The 17866-nt window shown below is 34.0% G+C and overlaps 1 protein-coding gene across 1 annotated transcript; it reads left to right on the top strand.

Moving 5' to 3' along the window:
* Positions 1–288: 288 nt before the first annotated feature.
* LOC118892685 (60S ribosomal protein L6-like) lies at positions 289–1163 on the top strand. The gene has a single exon (XM_036847469.1). The coding sequence runs from the start codon at positions 289–291 to the stop codon at positions 1141–1143; it is 855 nt and encodes a 284-aa protein (XP_036703364.1). The 3' UTR covers positions 1144–1163.
* Positions 1164–17866: the final 16703 nt, after the last annotated feature.

The raw sequence follows: 17866 nt of genomic DNA, 5'->3' as shown, positions 1-17866 counted from the left end.
TTTTATATAAAATCACTTAAATTTTTTATGCATTACATAATACACAGAACAATGTGGGGAGATATTTCTTAATATCGCAATACAACAAATTCTACTGATGATGTGTTTCTTATTTTAGCATAGACAGCGTTTGTTTCTTTTTCTTTAATTTTTTTTTTTTAAACAGAAACAAGTAACTTAATTCCTTACAGATAACTTCAAATTTTGGAAGTCAATGTGAAAGAAACCATGAAAAGTTATTCTATATAATTTATCAGAAATAAAATGCACTTTTTCCCATCTTGCAAGATGGCGGGTGAAAAGGCTGAGAAGCCAGATACTAAAGAGAAGAAACCTGAAGCCAAGAAGGCTGATGCTGGTGGCAAGGCTAAAAAGGTGAAGCAGGTTAAGAAGGGGAAGCCCCACTGCAGCCGAAACCCTGTCCTGGTCAGAGGAATTGGCAGATATTCCCGATCGGCTATGTATTCCAGAAAGGCCTTGTACAAGAGGAAGTATTCAGCAGCTAAATCCAAGGTTGAAAAGAAAAAGAAGGTGAAGGTTCTTGCTACTGTCACAAAACCAGTTGGTGGTGACAAGAATGGTGGTATCCGGGTGGTTAAACTTCACAAAATGCCTAGGTATTATCCTACTGAAGATGTGCCTCGAAAGCTGTTGAGTCACGGCAAAAAACCCTTCAGTAAGCATGTGAGAAAACTGCGCGCTAGCATCACTCCTGGGACCATTCTGATTATCCTCACTGGGCGCCACAGAGGCAAGAGGGTCATTTTCCTGAAGCAGCTGAGCAGTGGCTTGCTACTTGTGACTGGGCCTCTGTCCCTCAATCGAGTTCCTCTGCGGAGAACACACCAGAAATTTGTCATTGCCACTTCCACCAAAATTGGTATCAGTGGTGTGAAAATCCCAGAACATCTCACTGATGCTTATTTCAAGAAGAAGAAACTGCGTAAGCCCAGGCACCAGGAAGGTGAGATCTTCGACACAGAGAGAGAGAAATACGAGATTACAGAGCAGCGGAAGGTTGATCAGAAAGCTGTGGACTCACAAATTCTGCGAAGAATCAAAGCTGTTCCTCAGCTCCAGGGCTACCTCCGCTCTGTGTTTGCTCTTACAAACGGAATTTATCCTCACAAAGCAGTGCTCTAAACTTCTTACAAAGAACCTAATTAAATAATTCTGGTCCATTTAAAAAAAAAAAAAAAAGAAATAAAATGCCTATACGGTACAGAATTTTTGTAAGAACAAGAAAAAATAAGAGTTAACTGACAATACTACAGAGCTATGCTGTTCTATAGATACAGTGGTTATAATCCACATGAGCCTATTTAAATTTAATTTACTTAAACTTAAATAAAATTATTAATTCACTTGTCACACCAACTATATTCTAAAAGCCCAATAGCCACATTTGGCCAGAAATTATGGTATAGGACAGTGCAGATACAGAACATTTTCCTCATAGGAGTACTTTCAACTGGTATAAAGAATTAACAGAATTGCAAATCAATATGATTTTTTTGATATTAAGAGTTCATTATCCTAAAGTTTCTGAAATATAAAAATCTGTAATCTTAATTAAAATGAGGTGAATTAGAAAGGGCAAGGATTCAGTGACTAGATGCTGATTGACAAAATTATCTGTACTAATATATATTAGTCAATATTCTCTTTCCATGTGGAGTTTTAATGTAAAAATTTTATATAAAAGATCATTCAGTTAGACTCACCTCACTCTAATCAAACTTCAAGTTAGTTGGCTCTTGTACAGTAGATGGCAGGCCTTGTCTGCCAGAGGGTAAAAGAAAGCCCATCTCAGTGTTAGCAGTTACTCTTGAAACCTGATTGGCAACTACAGCTCTAGGTTAGTAACATTAAGTTTGCTTCTAATTAGTCATGATTATCAATCATAAAACTTTATTTGTCAATTAATTCTTTAATTTGGTGACATATTTATCCAAAACTTCAGATCTTACACTATTAAACAGAAGAAGTTACACATAGTACAATGTATGTTTATTGGTTAGTTTAAATACCTCTTAAGGAAAAAAATGTGAAAAGAGGAGTGCGTGTATAGGATTATAAAGGAGAACTTCATAATACAGATTGAGTCACTCATAATATGAGACAGCGACCCCTCTCTCAGGCATGTGAGTGCAGTCTTGGAAATGATGAACTGGGGTGGCCTAGAGACTTTCAGTCATTACCTCCTTGAAATAAAACTGCAAATCTGCTGACAAAATTCTATAAGATTAATTAATTCACCATTAGCCTCCAATCAAGTAAAAGGATAGAGGATTTCAGGAACCCCTGCTTTTTTTACTTATTAGCATAGTGCTCTCTTCATGTCATGATTTCCATTTTTGTTTAAATCATGCTGAAAATCTCACTGTTTCACCAAGAGAGCAAAGTAAATTGTTACAGAATTCAATTTGGGAGTCTGTGAAGCAATTAATCACTACAACAGACAAGCAGTAGGGGACTCTTTCTACTCCGGAGAATAAATTAGGAATGATGTTAACACAGTTAACTTAAAGAGAAATTTTAATGGCTAGGCTCAGATGGAGTTTGTGAAGCCCAACAAAACCTCAGAATGAGAATATTCTAGAATTGTCCTTAAAATGTAATTAGATCTTAAAAAGAATATTATGAAGACATGCGCCCTATTTAAGTAGAATGTTGATGATTTTTGATTATATAGTCTCTCTTGTGGCATAACACAATCCAGATTAGATGCATAATAAAGGCTGTATGTGTTTGATATGTAGTTTAGAAGACTCAAGTTGTAAATATGAGGCAATGTCTTAAACAAATATTGTGTGTGTATGTGTGAGAAAATGTATGTATGTGCATGGGTATATGTGTGTGTGTATTTCTTTACAGCTTTATTTTTAATTCACCAAATATGTACTGAATGTTTACTAAATAGATCTATCTAATCTTTAAAAACAAAAAAGAGAGCCCCTGATGCCTGTCATTGTTGAACACATAGTCCCTTTGGGGAGATGGTCACTTATGTAGAAAGACTGTGGAGCAAATATTATAATCTAGGCATGAAGATAATTTTTCTGAAACATTGATGAAACTATTTAAAATTGGTCTGTAACCAAGTATTATCTTTATCCTTTAGCTTTATGTTTGAAAATGTCTCCTCCAACTGACAAGCCCAAATTCCGTGACTCAACCTAGATCTTGCACATGAAGTATTGTAACTGAACTCCAATATTCCAGCCTTGCCTCCAACAGTTATTTTAAATAGTCATGGTTTGTAAAAAAGATCTTTCTAAAATGATTAACTTAAAAAAGAATGCTTAAATGGCTTCCTATAAATTTACAAGATCACTTCCAAAACTGGACTAGTCGCCAGAGTCATGTGGATTTTTTCTTAAAAACAAATCTTTTCCCAGACCCCGAACAATACAATCCAAATCTCCAAGAAGTAGCCTTGGGATCTTTACATTCAATAAGTGTTGTATTTAAAAAAATATGATTTCCTAGTTTTGAGAAGCTTTGGTTATTCCAGTTGGTGCCTAGTCAGAAACAAAGATGGCAGCAGTCTTTTGAAAAAAAAAGAAAATTTAAGATAAGGAATTATTAACTAGATACAAGATTTCATCTAGATAACTGAAAGGTAAACAGAAAATTCTAAAATATCACTGAAGTATCAACTGCAAGAAGCAGCTACTTACTCTAGTGCTGAGGGAACAGAAGTTGCAATAATTCAAGCTTAGAAACTTCTAGAATGGGCCTCTGAAGCTGAAATTCAGATCTCTGAAGCATAGGTGATACCTGGCTGACACCAGTAACTCTGAGCTCAAAAGAAGCCTCTTTCTCCCTCCCTTAACCCCTTCACCCCAACACCTCTGAGGAGGTACACCAGCTGGCTGGTGTATATAACTCTGAGGTTGAGCATAGTGAAGCTGGTTTTGTACACTGGAAACACTGAAAAGTTGATTGAGGAAGCCCACAAGGAACCCATAGGAAGTACATAGAAGATGTAATCCTCATCTTCCTTTTCCAACCTTACAGTCTCAGTCTAGTACTCCATGTTGCCGCAGCTTTGTATAAATCCAGTAGGAAAAGAAGAAATGTGGTATGCTGAATGCCCAGTATCAGCAAACCAAAGGAGAGTCTAGAAGGGTGACTTTGGAGCTGAGAATTGCTTAAAAACTGGCCCATCAATCGATCTGATCAACTATTTTTTGGTAGAAAGAAAAGCTGCTTTTAATCAGAATGCCAGCAATCTGGGGAGATGGACTCAGTGTCCCCCAAAAACCACCTCTGAAGATTTTGCTCAGCCATGAAAGGTTTATTTTTTATTTTTTATTTATTTTTTTTATTGGAGAATATTTAATTTACAATGTTGTATTAGTTTCAGGTGTAGAGCAAAGTGATTTAGTTACACACATAAATATATCTATTCTTTTTCAGTTTCTTTTCCCATACAGTTTATTAGAGAGTATTGAGTTGAGTTCCTTGTACTATACAGTAGGTCTTTGTTGATTATCTATTTTACATACAGCAGGGTGTATATGTTAATCCCAACCTCCTAATTTATCCCTCCCCACAACCTTTCCCCTTTGGTAACCATAAGTTTGTTTTGTAAGTCTGTGAGTCTGTTTCTCTTCTGTAAATAAGTTCATTTGTATCCTTTTTTTAGATTCCACATATAAGTGATATCATATGATATTTGTGTTTGTCTTACTTCACTTAGTATGATAATCTCTAGGCCATCCATGTTGCTGCAAGTGACATTTTTCATTCTTTTTTATGGCTGAGTAATATTCCACTGTATATATATACCACATCTTCTTTACCCATTCCTCTGTCGATGGACATTTAGTTTGCTTCCATGTGTTGGTTACTGTAAAGAGTGCTGCAATGAACATTGGGATGCATGTATCTTTTCCAATTATGGTTTTCTCCAGATATATGCCCAGCAGTGGGATTGCTGGACCATATGGTAGTTCTATTTTTAGTTTTCCAAGGAACCTTTATACTGTTCTCCATAGTGGCTGTACCAATTTACATTCCCACCAACAGTGTAAGAGGGTTCCTTTTTCTCCACACACTCTCCAGCATTTATTGTTCATAGACTTTTTTGACGATGGCCATTCTGACTGGTAATATCTCATTGTATTTTTGATTTGCCTTTCTCTAATAATTAGTGATGTTGAACATCTTTTCATGTGCTTTTTGGCCATCTGTATGTCTTCTTTGGTGAAATGTCTATTTAGATCTTCCACCCATTTTTTGATTGGGTTGTTTTTTTTTCTCTCTGACATTGAGCTTCATAAGCTGTTGGTATGTTTTGGAGATCAATCCCTTATCAGTCCCATCCTTTGCAAATATCTTCGCCCATTCTGTGGGTTGTCTTTTCATTTGGTTTATGGTTTCCTTTGCTGTGCAAGCTTTTAAGTTTAATTAGGTCTCATTTGTTTATTTTTGTTTTTACTTTGATCTGATAAAATTAAAAGATGCATTAGAATCACAAGAGCCTATGTGATTTGCACATGATCTGTCAATTAGCAGTCCTTTAAATGCAGATCCTGTCAAGCACTCATCTGTACATCATCTATTTTAACAATTTAACCATTTACGTATTTACATAAGTAATTAAATACGAAAGGCATTTCCAATCATACTACCTTTTTTCTCCTTGCTTTATCTACCTACAAGGAACTTTCTCCTTTTGTCAACCTGAATAATGACTTATCATTTTCTAGGAATCTGTCCAATTTAACTCTCCATGAAGGCTATTTTGACCCACATTTTGCAACCCCATTAAAATAAACATATAATATAAACATGTATAAGTATGTATGTAAATAAATACAAATAAAAAATTAAATATATATACATGCATATACTTGTATAATATTTTGTAATTTTAATAGTTTGTATCGCTTATACTGTTGCAAAATTGCAACCTGTGCCCCCACTCCACTGCCACTGAACTACAAAGTTCTTGAGAATGAGTCATATTGTCTCTTCTATTTCAAGACCTAGCAAAGTACCTGACATGTGGCAAGTAATGAAGATAAATTTTTCAATGAAAGAATTAATTAAGATATCTAAAAGAAGCCTACATTGAAGAATATAGACAATTAAATAGGTCTTAGAAAATGATAACTATTTTATTAATACTATTTCTGTAGGAAGGATGCCAAGAGCAAAGGCTGAGAAATGACTCAATCAGTGATAGAGTAGGTGTAAAATATCTCATATAAAATCTATTTTTTAATCATAAACATAAATCTATGTAAAAAGTCAATTTAACTATTAAATAAGCAGGAGAAAAATCCACAAAAACAACCAAAAAGCATTACTTTAATTTGGGAATTAGAATTATAGAAATAAATTATAGAATTATAATTTCTTATATTTCTATAATTCTATTTCTATAATTTCTATAATTCTATTTCTATAATTTCTAGAAATTATATTTCTATAATTTCTAGAAATTCTATTTCTATAATTTCTAGAAATTCTATTTCTATAATTTCTAGAAATTATATTTCTATAATTTCTAGAAATTATAGAAATAGAATTATAGAAATTCATAATGAACTACTTTATATATTTTCCTCATTAATTTACACTAAACCTTATGGGACATGTTGAGTATACAAAACAGTGTGGACAATGTAAAAATATGGTTAGGGTCAACATGAAAAAGCAAAACAATTTTCAATAAAATGAATCTTTTTGTTTAAACTGAGGTTTGAATAATTACTTTTATGGAGATTGTAATTAATTTACCTTTATTAATACAACACCCTAATGTGTAAAAAAACAGGTCAGGAAACTTTTTTCCCATGGAAATATGAAAAAAGATTTAACAGTTATAACACTATAATTTCTCAATGGATTTCTGCATACTTTTTACCTGTAATTTTCACAGTAACCTTATGTGGTACTTGTTAGGGATTTTACTTCCAGAATTCTATGGCATAGAGTAGTCAAGAAATGACAAAGCAACAAATTACTTAAAGTGGCAGAACACATATTCATTAAGCCCCATGCACTCTCTGCTGAACCACATTCTTATTATCAGGAAAGCAACTTGTTTTAAACACAAAGCTACACTCTGCATATTTCTTTAGGACAACGAAAAGGTATGTCAGAACAAATGGTGACAGAGACAAGTCATAGTGAGAAAATATTTTCCTTTTTTTTTCTTTCTGTTATCCCCAAAGCCATATATACAATAATATTGAAATGGAACTTGTTCTGAAAATACTGAAAGGGATCCAGAAAATGTTCTCTTAAGAACCCAACTCAAGAAGACTCATATTTACAGATCCTCAGAAATCTTGTCATTCTCTAAGGTAAAAATACCTCATCAGGAGTTGTTAAATGTTTTATAACCATTTGAGTTGTTATTCTCATCAAATTATGCTTTACAGTTGAGTGGCATTTATCCAAATGAATCCTAAGCATTCCACAAAGCTAAGTATGATAATTAGGGAGAAAATAATAGCTTATATAGAAAATAACTAGGCGAGAAAGTCAGGAACAAATGCATGTGGATGAAATTTGTAAACAATGGGAAGTTACTGAGTTGGACTTTGTTTCTGATGGAAGCACAATAGAAAAGATTTTATACCAGAAACAATGAAGTAAATTTAATAGTCAGAAGATGTATTATAATGATGATGATGGTGATTTTGTTAAGGAGATGAAATGAAGAAAAGTAAAAAATAGTCTTTAGAGAAGAATTAAGTCTGAAAGAGGTCAAATTAAAAAGTAAAAGAAGGAAATTTACTATCAAATCACTCTTTAAATGATTTTTTTTCCAAAAATACTAAAAATAAATAACATTTTGATGTTTAAATGTAATTAATATCAAAAGGTAAAAGCATCCTTTACTGACAAGGGGGAGGAAAAAGAATTTGTGAAGAAATATTTCTCTGCATGGTGGTAAAGAATACAAACACAAATAACTTAGGAATATGTAAGAATATAGCTTTTGAAAGATTTAATCCTATATTTCAAAAATGTATCAAAGATTTGCAGAAAATTATTTTCACTTATGGACTCTCATTTGAAGAATTAAATGTAGATATCTATTTCCCTTTTCTCTTGAGTTATTCATTAAAATTATAACACATCCACACAATCTATATCCACATTCTCTCTCTCTCGCTCTCTTTCACACACACGCACACACACACGAATGAGCATCAATGTTTTACTAAAATATTTTTAGAGAAGCAAGAAAGAACAATGTATGAAAACATAATAAACACAATTCAAATAAATATAAACAAACAGAACTTTCCAAATAGAGATCTTTCTGATTCAAAAGCAAACAAAACCAGACACCATACTACTTAAAAGAACTACACTTAAGATATAATGATGTAAAAATTTTAATAGCAAAGAAGGAGGATTATATTTCTGGCAAAAAGTAACCAAAGAAGCACATCTACTAATATAAATACCTAAAAATATTTAAGATAATTTTTTAATCAAGAGAGAAATTAGAGAATGATGATAGTAAAAATTATCACAATGATATAGGAATCATAAATTTATAGAAACATAAGGAAAAATTAGGAAAGTTGCAATATCTGGAAGGAACTATGAGCAATAAAGAGAAAACTCAAAATTAGAAGATAATATTTTAGAGGTGCAATTAATACACCAACAAAGAAGATATACCTATATTCTAATAAACTTCAGAAAAATTATCAAATGAGACATATATTCTGTTGCAAAATAAATCTCAGTGGCTAAAAAGTGATTATGGTGCAGTGAAAAACAAAATGTTCTAAACGAAGTGCAACAAAAAAAAAAACTATGAATGAACAAAAAGAATGAAAAAAATGCCTTTCATGTGTGGCCTAAAAAAAGAAATATACTCATTAATACAGATATTGAAAAGTAAACTATCATTGGATATTAAACACTTAAAACTGAATATCAATAAAAATAGTACATATAATAACAAGTGGCTCATAGTTAAAGTACACAAATAAATCAATTTGTTTAAAAATAGGTAGACAGCATGTTAATTTTGCAATGCGACAAGCCAGAAAAGGAACAAAATTTTTTAAAATGTGAAGTAGGAGTAATAAATATAAAAAATAATAGCAAATCAAGTCTAATCAAGACTTCACGATAAATATCTTACCATATTGTATCTTGCCATAGATAAAACTGATATACAAAAATATAAAAATAATATAAACAAAATTTTGCTGGTTAATATAAAAATTGCAGTTTTAGAGATTTTACATGCAAAACCTGTACAGGACTTGTAAAAATCAACAAGTGAAAAAAATGTGCTTTGTACAGGCAATTAATTCATAAAAGGAGAAACATGACTGCTTTGTTTAGAAAGCCTGATCACAAGATGCATCATATAAATGACAAAAAAGAAAAACAAGGAGTTAGCCTGATACACCAAGTTGCTGAATATTTTGGAAAGTAATTTGCCAATATATACTGAATTTTAGATGAGTGTTAAAGAAGTGCTACATATATATCTACACCATAGATTAAAAAATAAATTCTCCCAAATATGTACAAGGAATATATACAAATAAAGTGATTGCAGCATAACTTGCAGACAGAAGACAGGAAACACTGTAGTGTCCAATAAAAGGAGAATATAGAACATGTAAGACATCATAATATCCATAAAATAAAATACCATAACTAAAACAAAAAATAGAGTTAACAGGGGTGAATAGAGCAAAATCTCTAGAACCCAATGATGTGTGAAGAAAAGCACTTTGCAATATGTGTGTTATGATAAAATTTTTGTAAAGTGTAGAGATGCGCAAAAAAATATAGGTGTTCCTCATGGATTCAATTATATAATTACGCTATAAAAGTCTGGTCAAGAAGGATACAGCACTTGTTGGTTTGTGGTTACCTTGGTTTGAGTTAGCAGAAGGAGGACAAAGGGATGAGTATGGAGTTGGGGAGCTATAAAAACAGCTGCAATTCCACTTATAATGTTTATTTCAAAATATGCCGAAGTAACACACATTACTAAGAATTACTAAACCTGGGTGGTTCGTGCATAAATGTTTCTTATGCTAGTCTCTGCACTTTTTTGCATTGTTATATTGTATAATATTATATGTAAAAAAACTAAAAATGAGTGTCATAGCCCACATAATTTTTGATCGTGCTTTTGGCAAAAAAGGGAGTTACTTCATGTATCAACAAGCTTCTCTTCACTACAGTAGTTTCCAGTGTGCAGTTTAGAACATTTTGCACAATAATTGATCATACATATAAAAAAATACAACTTCAGTCAATATAGTGTGTTGAATGCCAATCTGTGCTAGCCATCTTCTGTCTATATAATAATAAGCAAGACACAGTTACTGCTCTCAAAGCATTTACATTCTGGTGGATAATACAAATAATGAGGCATATAACCTTATATTGATTGTATATTTTCATGAATTATAAAATTATTATTCTGCTGTGTTGGTGTGACTTTTGTTTAAATTACTCATTTGAATTTAAATATAATCGTTCATCAAGTGGTAAATGATGCAAGGTATAAAGAAAACAAATAACAGCACTGAGGTGATGCCCCACAGGTGACTGGGAATGGAGACTTTTGTCTCCTTTTAAAAACTAATTTCTATCAAGAGGGGCTGAAATGTGTCTAAGGTTAGTAAAACAGTCATGTGAGGACAGAATGAAAGAATGCCAGGACAGGCAAGAGCTCACTGGGCACCTCTGTGATTGTGGCTCAGTCTGTCTGATGATAATACGTTTGAGGAAGAAAGTTTCTATTTCAGTATTGCCTTCCAAGTTTCATGCCCATTTCTCTCTTAGCCAGAAGAGGATTCTGAGAAGCGTAGTTCTCATCCTAAAAGCAGCAAGAGCACCAACGTGGCAAAACACAATAGACTAAACATATCACATACTTGCTTTCCAAAATATATTTATCAATTAAGGAAGTAATCATTTCCGAACCAGAAGTTTTTGCCCTACTAGATACATCTAGGCACAATTAGAGTTTTCGAATAAAGGCAAGAAAAACTTTTGTGGAAAAAGAAAAGTATATCTTCTAGAATCTTGCCAAAAACTACTGTAGACAACAAGGCTATGTTGTTTTTCCATGTAAAATTAATAATTGCTTTCTTCTCAATATTTTTTGAGCATGGAGATATTATACATTTTATTCACTTTAAAGCATGATGGCTTTTCAAAAAGTTGGTTATTATCAACTGTCAGAATACTATGGTTGAATATTACTTAACACCTGAAAACAATGCCTATACAAATTTATTGTCTTAGCAGCTTGGCTTCATATTTTTAAAAATGTACTTAAACTTTTTTTCCAATATCACCCAAGGAAGAAATATGTCAGTAAAGCCATCCATTTGCTCATTCATTTATTCACTCAATATAGTAAATATTTAAAACATATAATATTTCCCACTGATGTAGGGTGAACAGTGCAATAGAAAAATTCTGCGGTGTTCTAAACAAAATTTCAGAGGTTTCTGACACAGTACTTAGAAGTTAATGATGCACCAGTTGTTTTTAAGCTGAGATTTTAAGAATGAGTAGGAATTAGGCAGGCACTAATATTTACTAAGATAAACATTGCTTATGAAGACACAGAAAAAAAGAGCATGGCATACTTATGGAAATGGAAATCTCCTATAGTTTGAGAGATACTTCCATAAAGCAGAAGGGTTAAGAAGTGAGGCTTGTTGCTAGTCAGGAGCCAAATGGAGAAAGCTATCCATGTGCCTTGTTAAAAAGTTTCCAATTTATTCTAAGTCAACTTGAGAGACACTGAAGTGTTGTAAACAGTGGGGAAAAAAATCAAATGGGAAACATATCATTTTAAAAAGCATCTTTGAAATATATTGCTAACATATTTGAAAATATCAAAAATGACATTCAGGGGAATAAACTGAGTGTGGCTTCAATCCAGGAGTTAGATAAGTGTCCTGGGATAGAGAAATGGTCACCAGAATAGTGAAAAGTGGATGAATTAGAGAATTTTTATGAAGAAAAAATCAATATGACAAATTAATTTATTAAATGTGTTGAATTAGGGTAATACAGTAATTAACTCTGTGACAAATATGCAGAGGTTACAGACATCTTTAGAGATAAAAAAACTAAGAAGCAGTGAAAGTATGTGGCAAAGCTAGTCATTTCTGTATATGCTGTATCTAAGTATCTGTGGCCATCCAGGTAGTCTACTGTAGGTCATTAGATATAGTGCTCTAATATTAAAAAAAAAAAATGTCAGGAGTATAGATATAAATTTTGTAGAGTATAGCAATGGACTGGATCACCTAAGGAGCACATATAAAATGAAAAGACACAAAGTCTAAGACAGACCAGGAGGAACAAAATGTAAATATGTTAACTATTAAAGACCTCTGACTCCAGAGGTTTAAAGTATCCTACATTTAATTGATCTCAATACAGAAAACTACCATAGGAATTATAAAATCTATCACCAGTAGTTGATAATACACAAAATAAGGAAAATGGCATCCCAATTAAGATTTCTCAAAATTAAATGTGATATGTAGATTTCGTGTCAAAATTGATGTCATTCTAAGGTACATTAAAATTAATATTCAAACCAAACCATGTATTTGTGTTCATGATATCTACTGACTCAACATAACTTGATGGCATTCACAGACATCTTGGGATGATAATTCTTGCTTTAAATATGATATGCCAGGGCTTCCCTGGTGGCGCAGTGGTTGAGAATCTGCCTGCCAATGCAAGGGACACGGGTTCGAGCCCTGGTCTGGGAAGATCCCACATGCCGTGGAGCAGCTAAGCCCGTGAGCCACAATTACTGAGCCTGCGCGTCTGGAGCCTGTGCTCCGCAACAAGAGAGGCCGCGATAGTGAGAGGCCCGCGCACCGTGATGAAGAGTGGCCCCCGCCTGCCACAACTAGAGAAAGCGCTCGCACAGAAACGAAGACCCAACACAGCCATAAATAAATAAATAAATTAATTAAAAAAAAAAAATGATATGCCATAATTTATTTTGTTCTGTGTAAATAAAGTGATTTGAAATAAACTATATGGTTATATATTTTAAATAATTATTTACTTTTTGTAACTTAAAAATGATATATACAAAAAACTATGCCAAACCCACAAAAATATACTGACATGCTACAGGGCATACAGCAATCCTACCATAATAAACCCAAAACTCTGTGTTAAAATGAAAGTGACAGCACAAAAAGCCTCAGGGCAGAACTACCTCTTCTACCAGACCTGTGTGAAATAAAAGGGACAAACTTATGTCAGAAAATGTGCTTATGTTCCAATATGTAGGAGCTGATGAGTAATTCTAAATTCTCTGTAATCTGATTTCATTTGTTAAAGTATATACAGAGAACAAGTCATCACAAACATATTCTTCACACGAATGATATTATTTTTTTTTCATATATTTGAGGATGTTTTACCTCCACATATTTCATTGTGGTTATTATTTATTTCATATATCCTTGGACATTTTATTGAGGTATAAATTACATATAGCAGGAAATAATACAATTCAAAAGTATAGAGTCTAATCAATTTTCACTACCTGAGATAACTCATATTAAAAATACACAGATCAAGAAATAGAACATTAACCACACCACAGAATTTCCCTTCCAATCATTATTACTCTTCCCTTAAGGGTTATACTGATTTTGAACATTGTAAATTAGCTTTGCTTGTTTTTGAACTTTATACAAATATAATACTACTGTTTCTACACATTTATGCTTGGTTTTTCCCTAAATATAGTATGCAAGAAATCACTCTATATTTTTCAGTTTAGATGTAGTTTATTTATTCTCATTCCATCACATTGTGCCATTGTATAAATATACCACGTTGTATTCATCTATTCTTCTATTGATAGACATTTGCCTCATTTCCGTTTGGGGTCCATTATGGACAGTGATGTTATCAACCTTTTTTTAGTGAAGATATGAGAGCATTTTTATTGAAGCCATAACCGTGAGTTTTAAAACATCCTGTAATTACAAAGAAGTTACAGTATTTCTTCCTCTCCAGAGATGAGGGCTTGCATTATCTTCAACTGATAGATTAAGAACCTGAGAATCAAGAGTATTAACTAACTTGCAAGGACACATGGAAAGTATCACACAAAAGAGCAGAGTCATTATATATCCAAACAGTCCCCACGGATCATAGATATTAAGGGTTCTGGGTACTTTGAGAGGACATATAATGATCAAAATGGGAAGTGATAGTTTAGTTGATGTGGTGGGCAGAATTCTAAAGTGGTCCCCAAGATATTCACCCTCTGTATAATCTGCCCTTGAGTGGGATGGGACCTGTGATCGTGGCTCCTGTGAATATGATTAATAAGATTCCCACGATTATGCTATTTTATGTGGCAAAGTAGGAGGGATATTTTAAAGATGTTAGTAAGGTCCCTGATAACTTGATGCTGAATTAGTCAAAAGGAAGAGTCTCCTAAACAGGTCTAATCTAGTTAGCTGAGCCCTGTCCAACGGGGCCTATAAGTCAGAGAGACAATTCTGTTGTTGGAAACTCCTTATGGAAAAAGGCAGCCTCTAGGAGCTGAGACTAGACAAGAAACATATGACAAGAAACTAAATTTGGCCAATAATCTGAATAAACTTGAAAAAGGACCCTTAGATGCAAATGAAAATGTAATCTGGTCAACTTTGACTGCTGCCCTGTGAGAACCTCAAGAGACGGTTTCCCTAAATGTGGCTTGACTCCTAACACATAAAAGTGTGAGATAAAAAATTAGGTGTTTTTAGGAAGATATTTGTTATAATTTGTTACACAGAAATAGAAAACTATTATTAATTCTGGTATAAGAAATGGTGTGGTGCTGTAACAAATACCTTAAATGTGGGAGAAGCTTTGGAACTGGGCAATGGGCTCTGACAGAATTTGAGAGACCATGATGAGGAAAGCGGAAGTCAATTTGGCATACAGTTAGTAGAAATCTGCATATTGAGGATGCTAAAGACTCCGAAGGAATCCGGGAACATGTTATTGAGGAATTAGAGGAGGTGGGATAGTTGTTACGTAGTGAGATAAAACTTAGTAAAATGCCGGCCTGCAGTTATATGGAAAGAGAAACATGTAAGGCATTAACTTGGAGACCAAAGGAGATTGCCAAGTAAAGTGGTGAAGGCGCTGCCTGGTTTCTCCTTGCTGCTTAACAGAAAAATGTGAGGAAAGAGCAATAATGGAGGGAAGAATAGTTAAACATAAGGAACTGGGAGGGGATGATTTTGAAAATTTCACAAAGGCAAAAGATGCTAAAATCTGGAAATGGCTAAGGAAAGCAGGGCAAACAGAATAGGCTAAGTGTGTGACTGTACAACCTTTTGCTAAAACTTCACAAAGATCAAAAGGTCAGAATACAAAGCAACTCAAAGAGTCTTTTGAAGGGATTAAGAGTGTGCCTCACAGAACCTCTCAAATAAACCAGAGGGCCCCTAGGAAGGACACTATCTCTCAGCCATCTCAGCAGGAGCCAAATATAGAGAGAAAGATTATCTCAAAAAGATTTGTAGCTGTGGCTTTCCTCTAATGAATATTAACCCCTTGAAACCCATGAAGGCTCACAGAGTTCTTGAGAAAATTGTTTCAACAGAATTGCTGTTAGCTTGGACTGAAAGGGATAGAGTATGTAATGAAATCAGGCTGTCAGTCTCACAGAATTTTTTTGGCAGGAAGGATCATGAGAAAACTACTCAGTTGCAAACACATAATACCTTTCATGAAAAAGAAACAAGACTCAGAGAGTGGAACCAAGATTCCAGAGATGGAGCCAAGTGTCATGGAGGATTTTTTTCAGATCTTGAAACCTGCAAGGAAAATCCAACATCTGCCCTGCTGGATTTCAGGACTCTTAGGGTCCCATGACTCATTTTTACCTTCCATTCTTTTTCTTTTTGAACCAAATATCTATAACAGTTATAGCCCCACCTGACCCACCATTTATATTGGGAGTGTTATGGGTTCTTCAAAATGGAGACAATGTGCCCCAGGACCTATACTTAGATGACTTAGATGATGAGATTTTTGGACTTTGAGATGATGCTCTAACAGGATGAGAGTCTTGGGGACTTTTTTATGAGGATAATATATTCTGAAAGTGGAAGGGAGTAAAACATTAAGTCCAGAAGATGGACTGTGGTAGTCAGAATGGTAAGATGGCCCCCAAGACTAGACTCCTGTTCCCTGGAACACACTCTGCTATATAAACTGAATGTTTGTGTCTCCCTAAATTCTTATGTTAAAAATCCTAACCCCTAATGTGGTGGTATAAGACGTGGTACCTTCGGGAGATAATCAGCATTAGATGAGGTAATGAGGGTGAAGCCCTCATGAATGGGATTAGTGCCTTCGAAAGAGTCAGGAGAGGGCTTGCCTCCTCTCTCTGCTCTCTGCCATGTTAGGATACAACAAGTTGGCAGTCTGCAATCCAAAATAGACTTTTCACCAGAACTGACCATGCTGGCACAATGGTATTGAACTTGCAATCTCCAGAACTGTGAGAAATTTATTTATAAGTCACCAAGTCTATAGTACTTTGTCACAGCACCTGTACTGAATAAGATACACTCCTTATATAATACATACTTTTGATTGTGGGCAGGGCTTGTTATATGGAGAAGGGATTTTTTAAGGCCTCTTATAACTTGCATTTAGTTAATCAGAAGGAAAATTCATCTGGGTTGCCTCACCTAACTAGGTAAGCCCTTAAATGATGGCTTAGAAGTTAGAGAGCCTCTACTGATGGCTTCGAAGAAGCAAACAGCCAAGTTGTGAACTTCCTATGGAGAGGGCTAGCCATTAAAAGCTGAGGGCCTCAGTATTGCCACCTCAAGGAACTGAATTTTAGCCACAACTTGAATGAGCTTGGAAGAGGTACCAAGGCTCCAGGTAAAAAGTAGCCCGGTCTTCATCCTGACTGCAGCCCTCTGAGCTCCTATGCAGAGGACCCCACCTAAGGTATGCCTGGATTCTAACTCACAGAAACTATAGTATATCTATTTTCTTAAGACACAGAGTTTGTGGTGATTTGTTACGCTGCAATAGAAAACCCTTAGAGATGAAAACTGAATAAAAAAGTGTAGAATTTAAAGTATTTCTTCAGGGGAAGACAGGGAAAGGACATTGTAGTCAAGGGACATAACATCCATATAAGAGGTAGGAAACTTCAGGGCATTATATAAACTGAAATTATTTCAATATGACTGGAACAAAAATTAAAAGGGAGTAGCAGCAAAAATATTGCCAATGTTTCAGATGTTATGCCAAATGTTTTGTATATGTTAACTCATTTAATTCTCACAATAACATTATCAAGTAGGTTTTAATCTTGCTGACATTTTGCAGATGAAGAAATTGAGGTGGAGAAAGGTTTTATGTAACTTGCCCAAAGTCACAGTTAATAACTGGTATAAGCAGGATTAAAACGCAGATAGTCTACCTACAGAGAGCTATGAAGCTCTTATTATAGGTAAAGATTTAAGAGCTAGACAAGGGACACAGAGTGTCAGAGGGTTATTCATTAACAAAAATGATTTATCTAATTTACTCCTTACACCAGAATCTTACATAAGATCCCAAGATTTAAAAAAAAGAACAGAGTAAAAAATTAGAGTTAGATATATAATTTAAACACTAAAACTCTGCCAGGTACTAGTAAAACATGGCAGTGAAGGCTTCTGAGCAAAGTCAAAGCTTTATGAAGATAATGCATGCTTTGGAAAAGTGTTAAAGAATTAGAAGATGGTGAAAGGCAAAACACAAAGAAAAAAGTACACTTTCACAATTTACTTAGGAGTCTTACGTTATTTTACACTATTAAAACATTTTGAAACTA

Source organism: Balaenoptera musculus, chromosome 3 (assembly GCF_009873245.2).
Source record: "Balaenoptera musculus isolate JJ_BM4_2016_0621 chromosome 3, mBalMus1.pri.v3, whole genome shotgun sequence".
Taxonomy (NCBI): domain Eukaryota; kingdom Metazoa; phylum Chordata; class Mammalia; order Artiodactyla; family Balaenopteridae; genus Balaenoptera; species Balaenoptera musculus.
The sequence above is the reverse complement of the archived record's forward strand: the minus strand, read 5'-3'. Positions and strand labels throughout refer to the sequence as shown.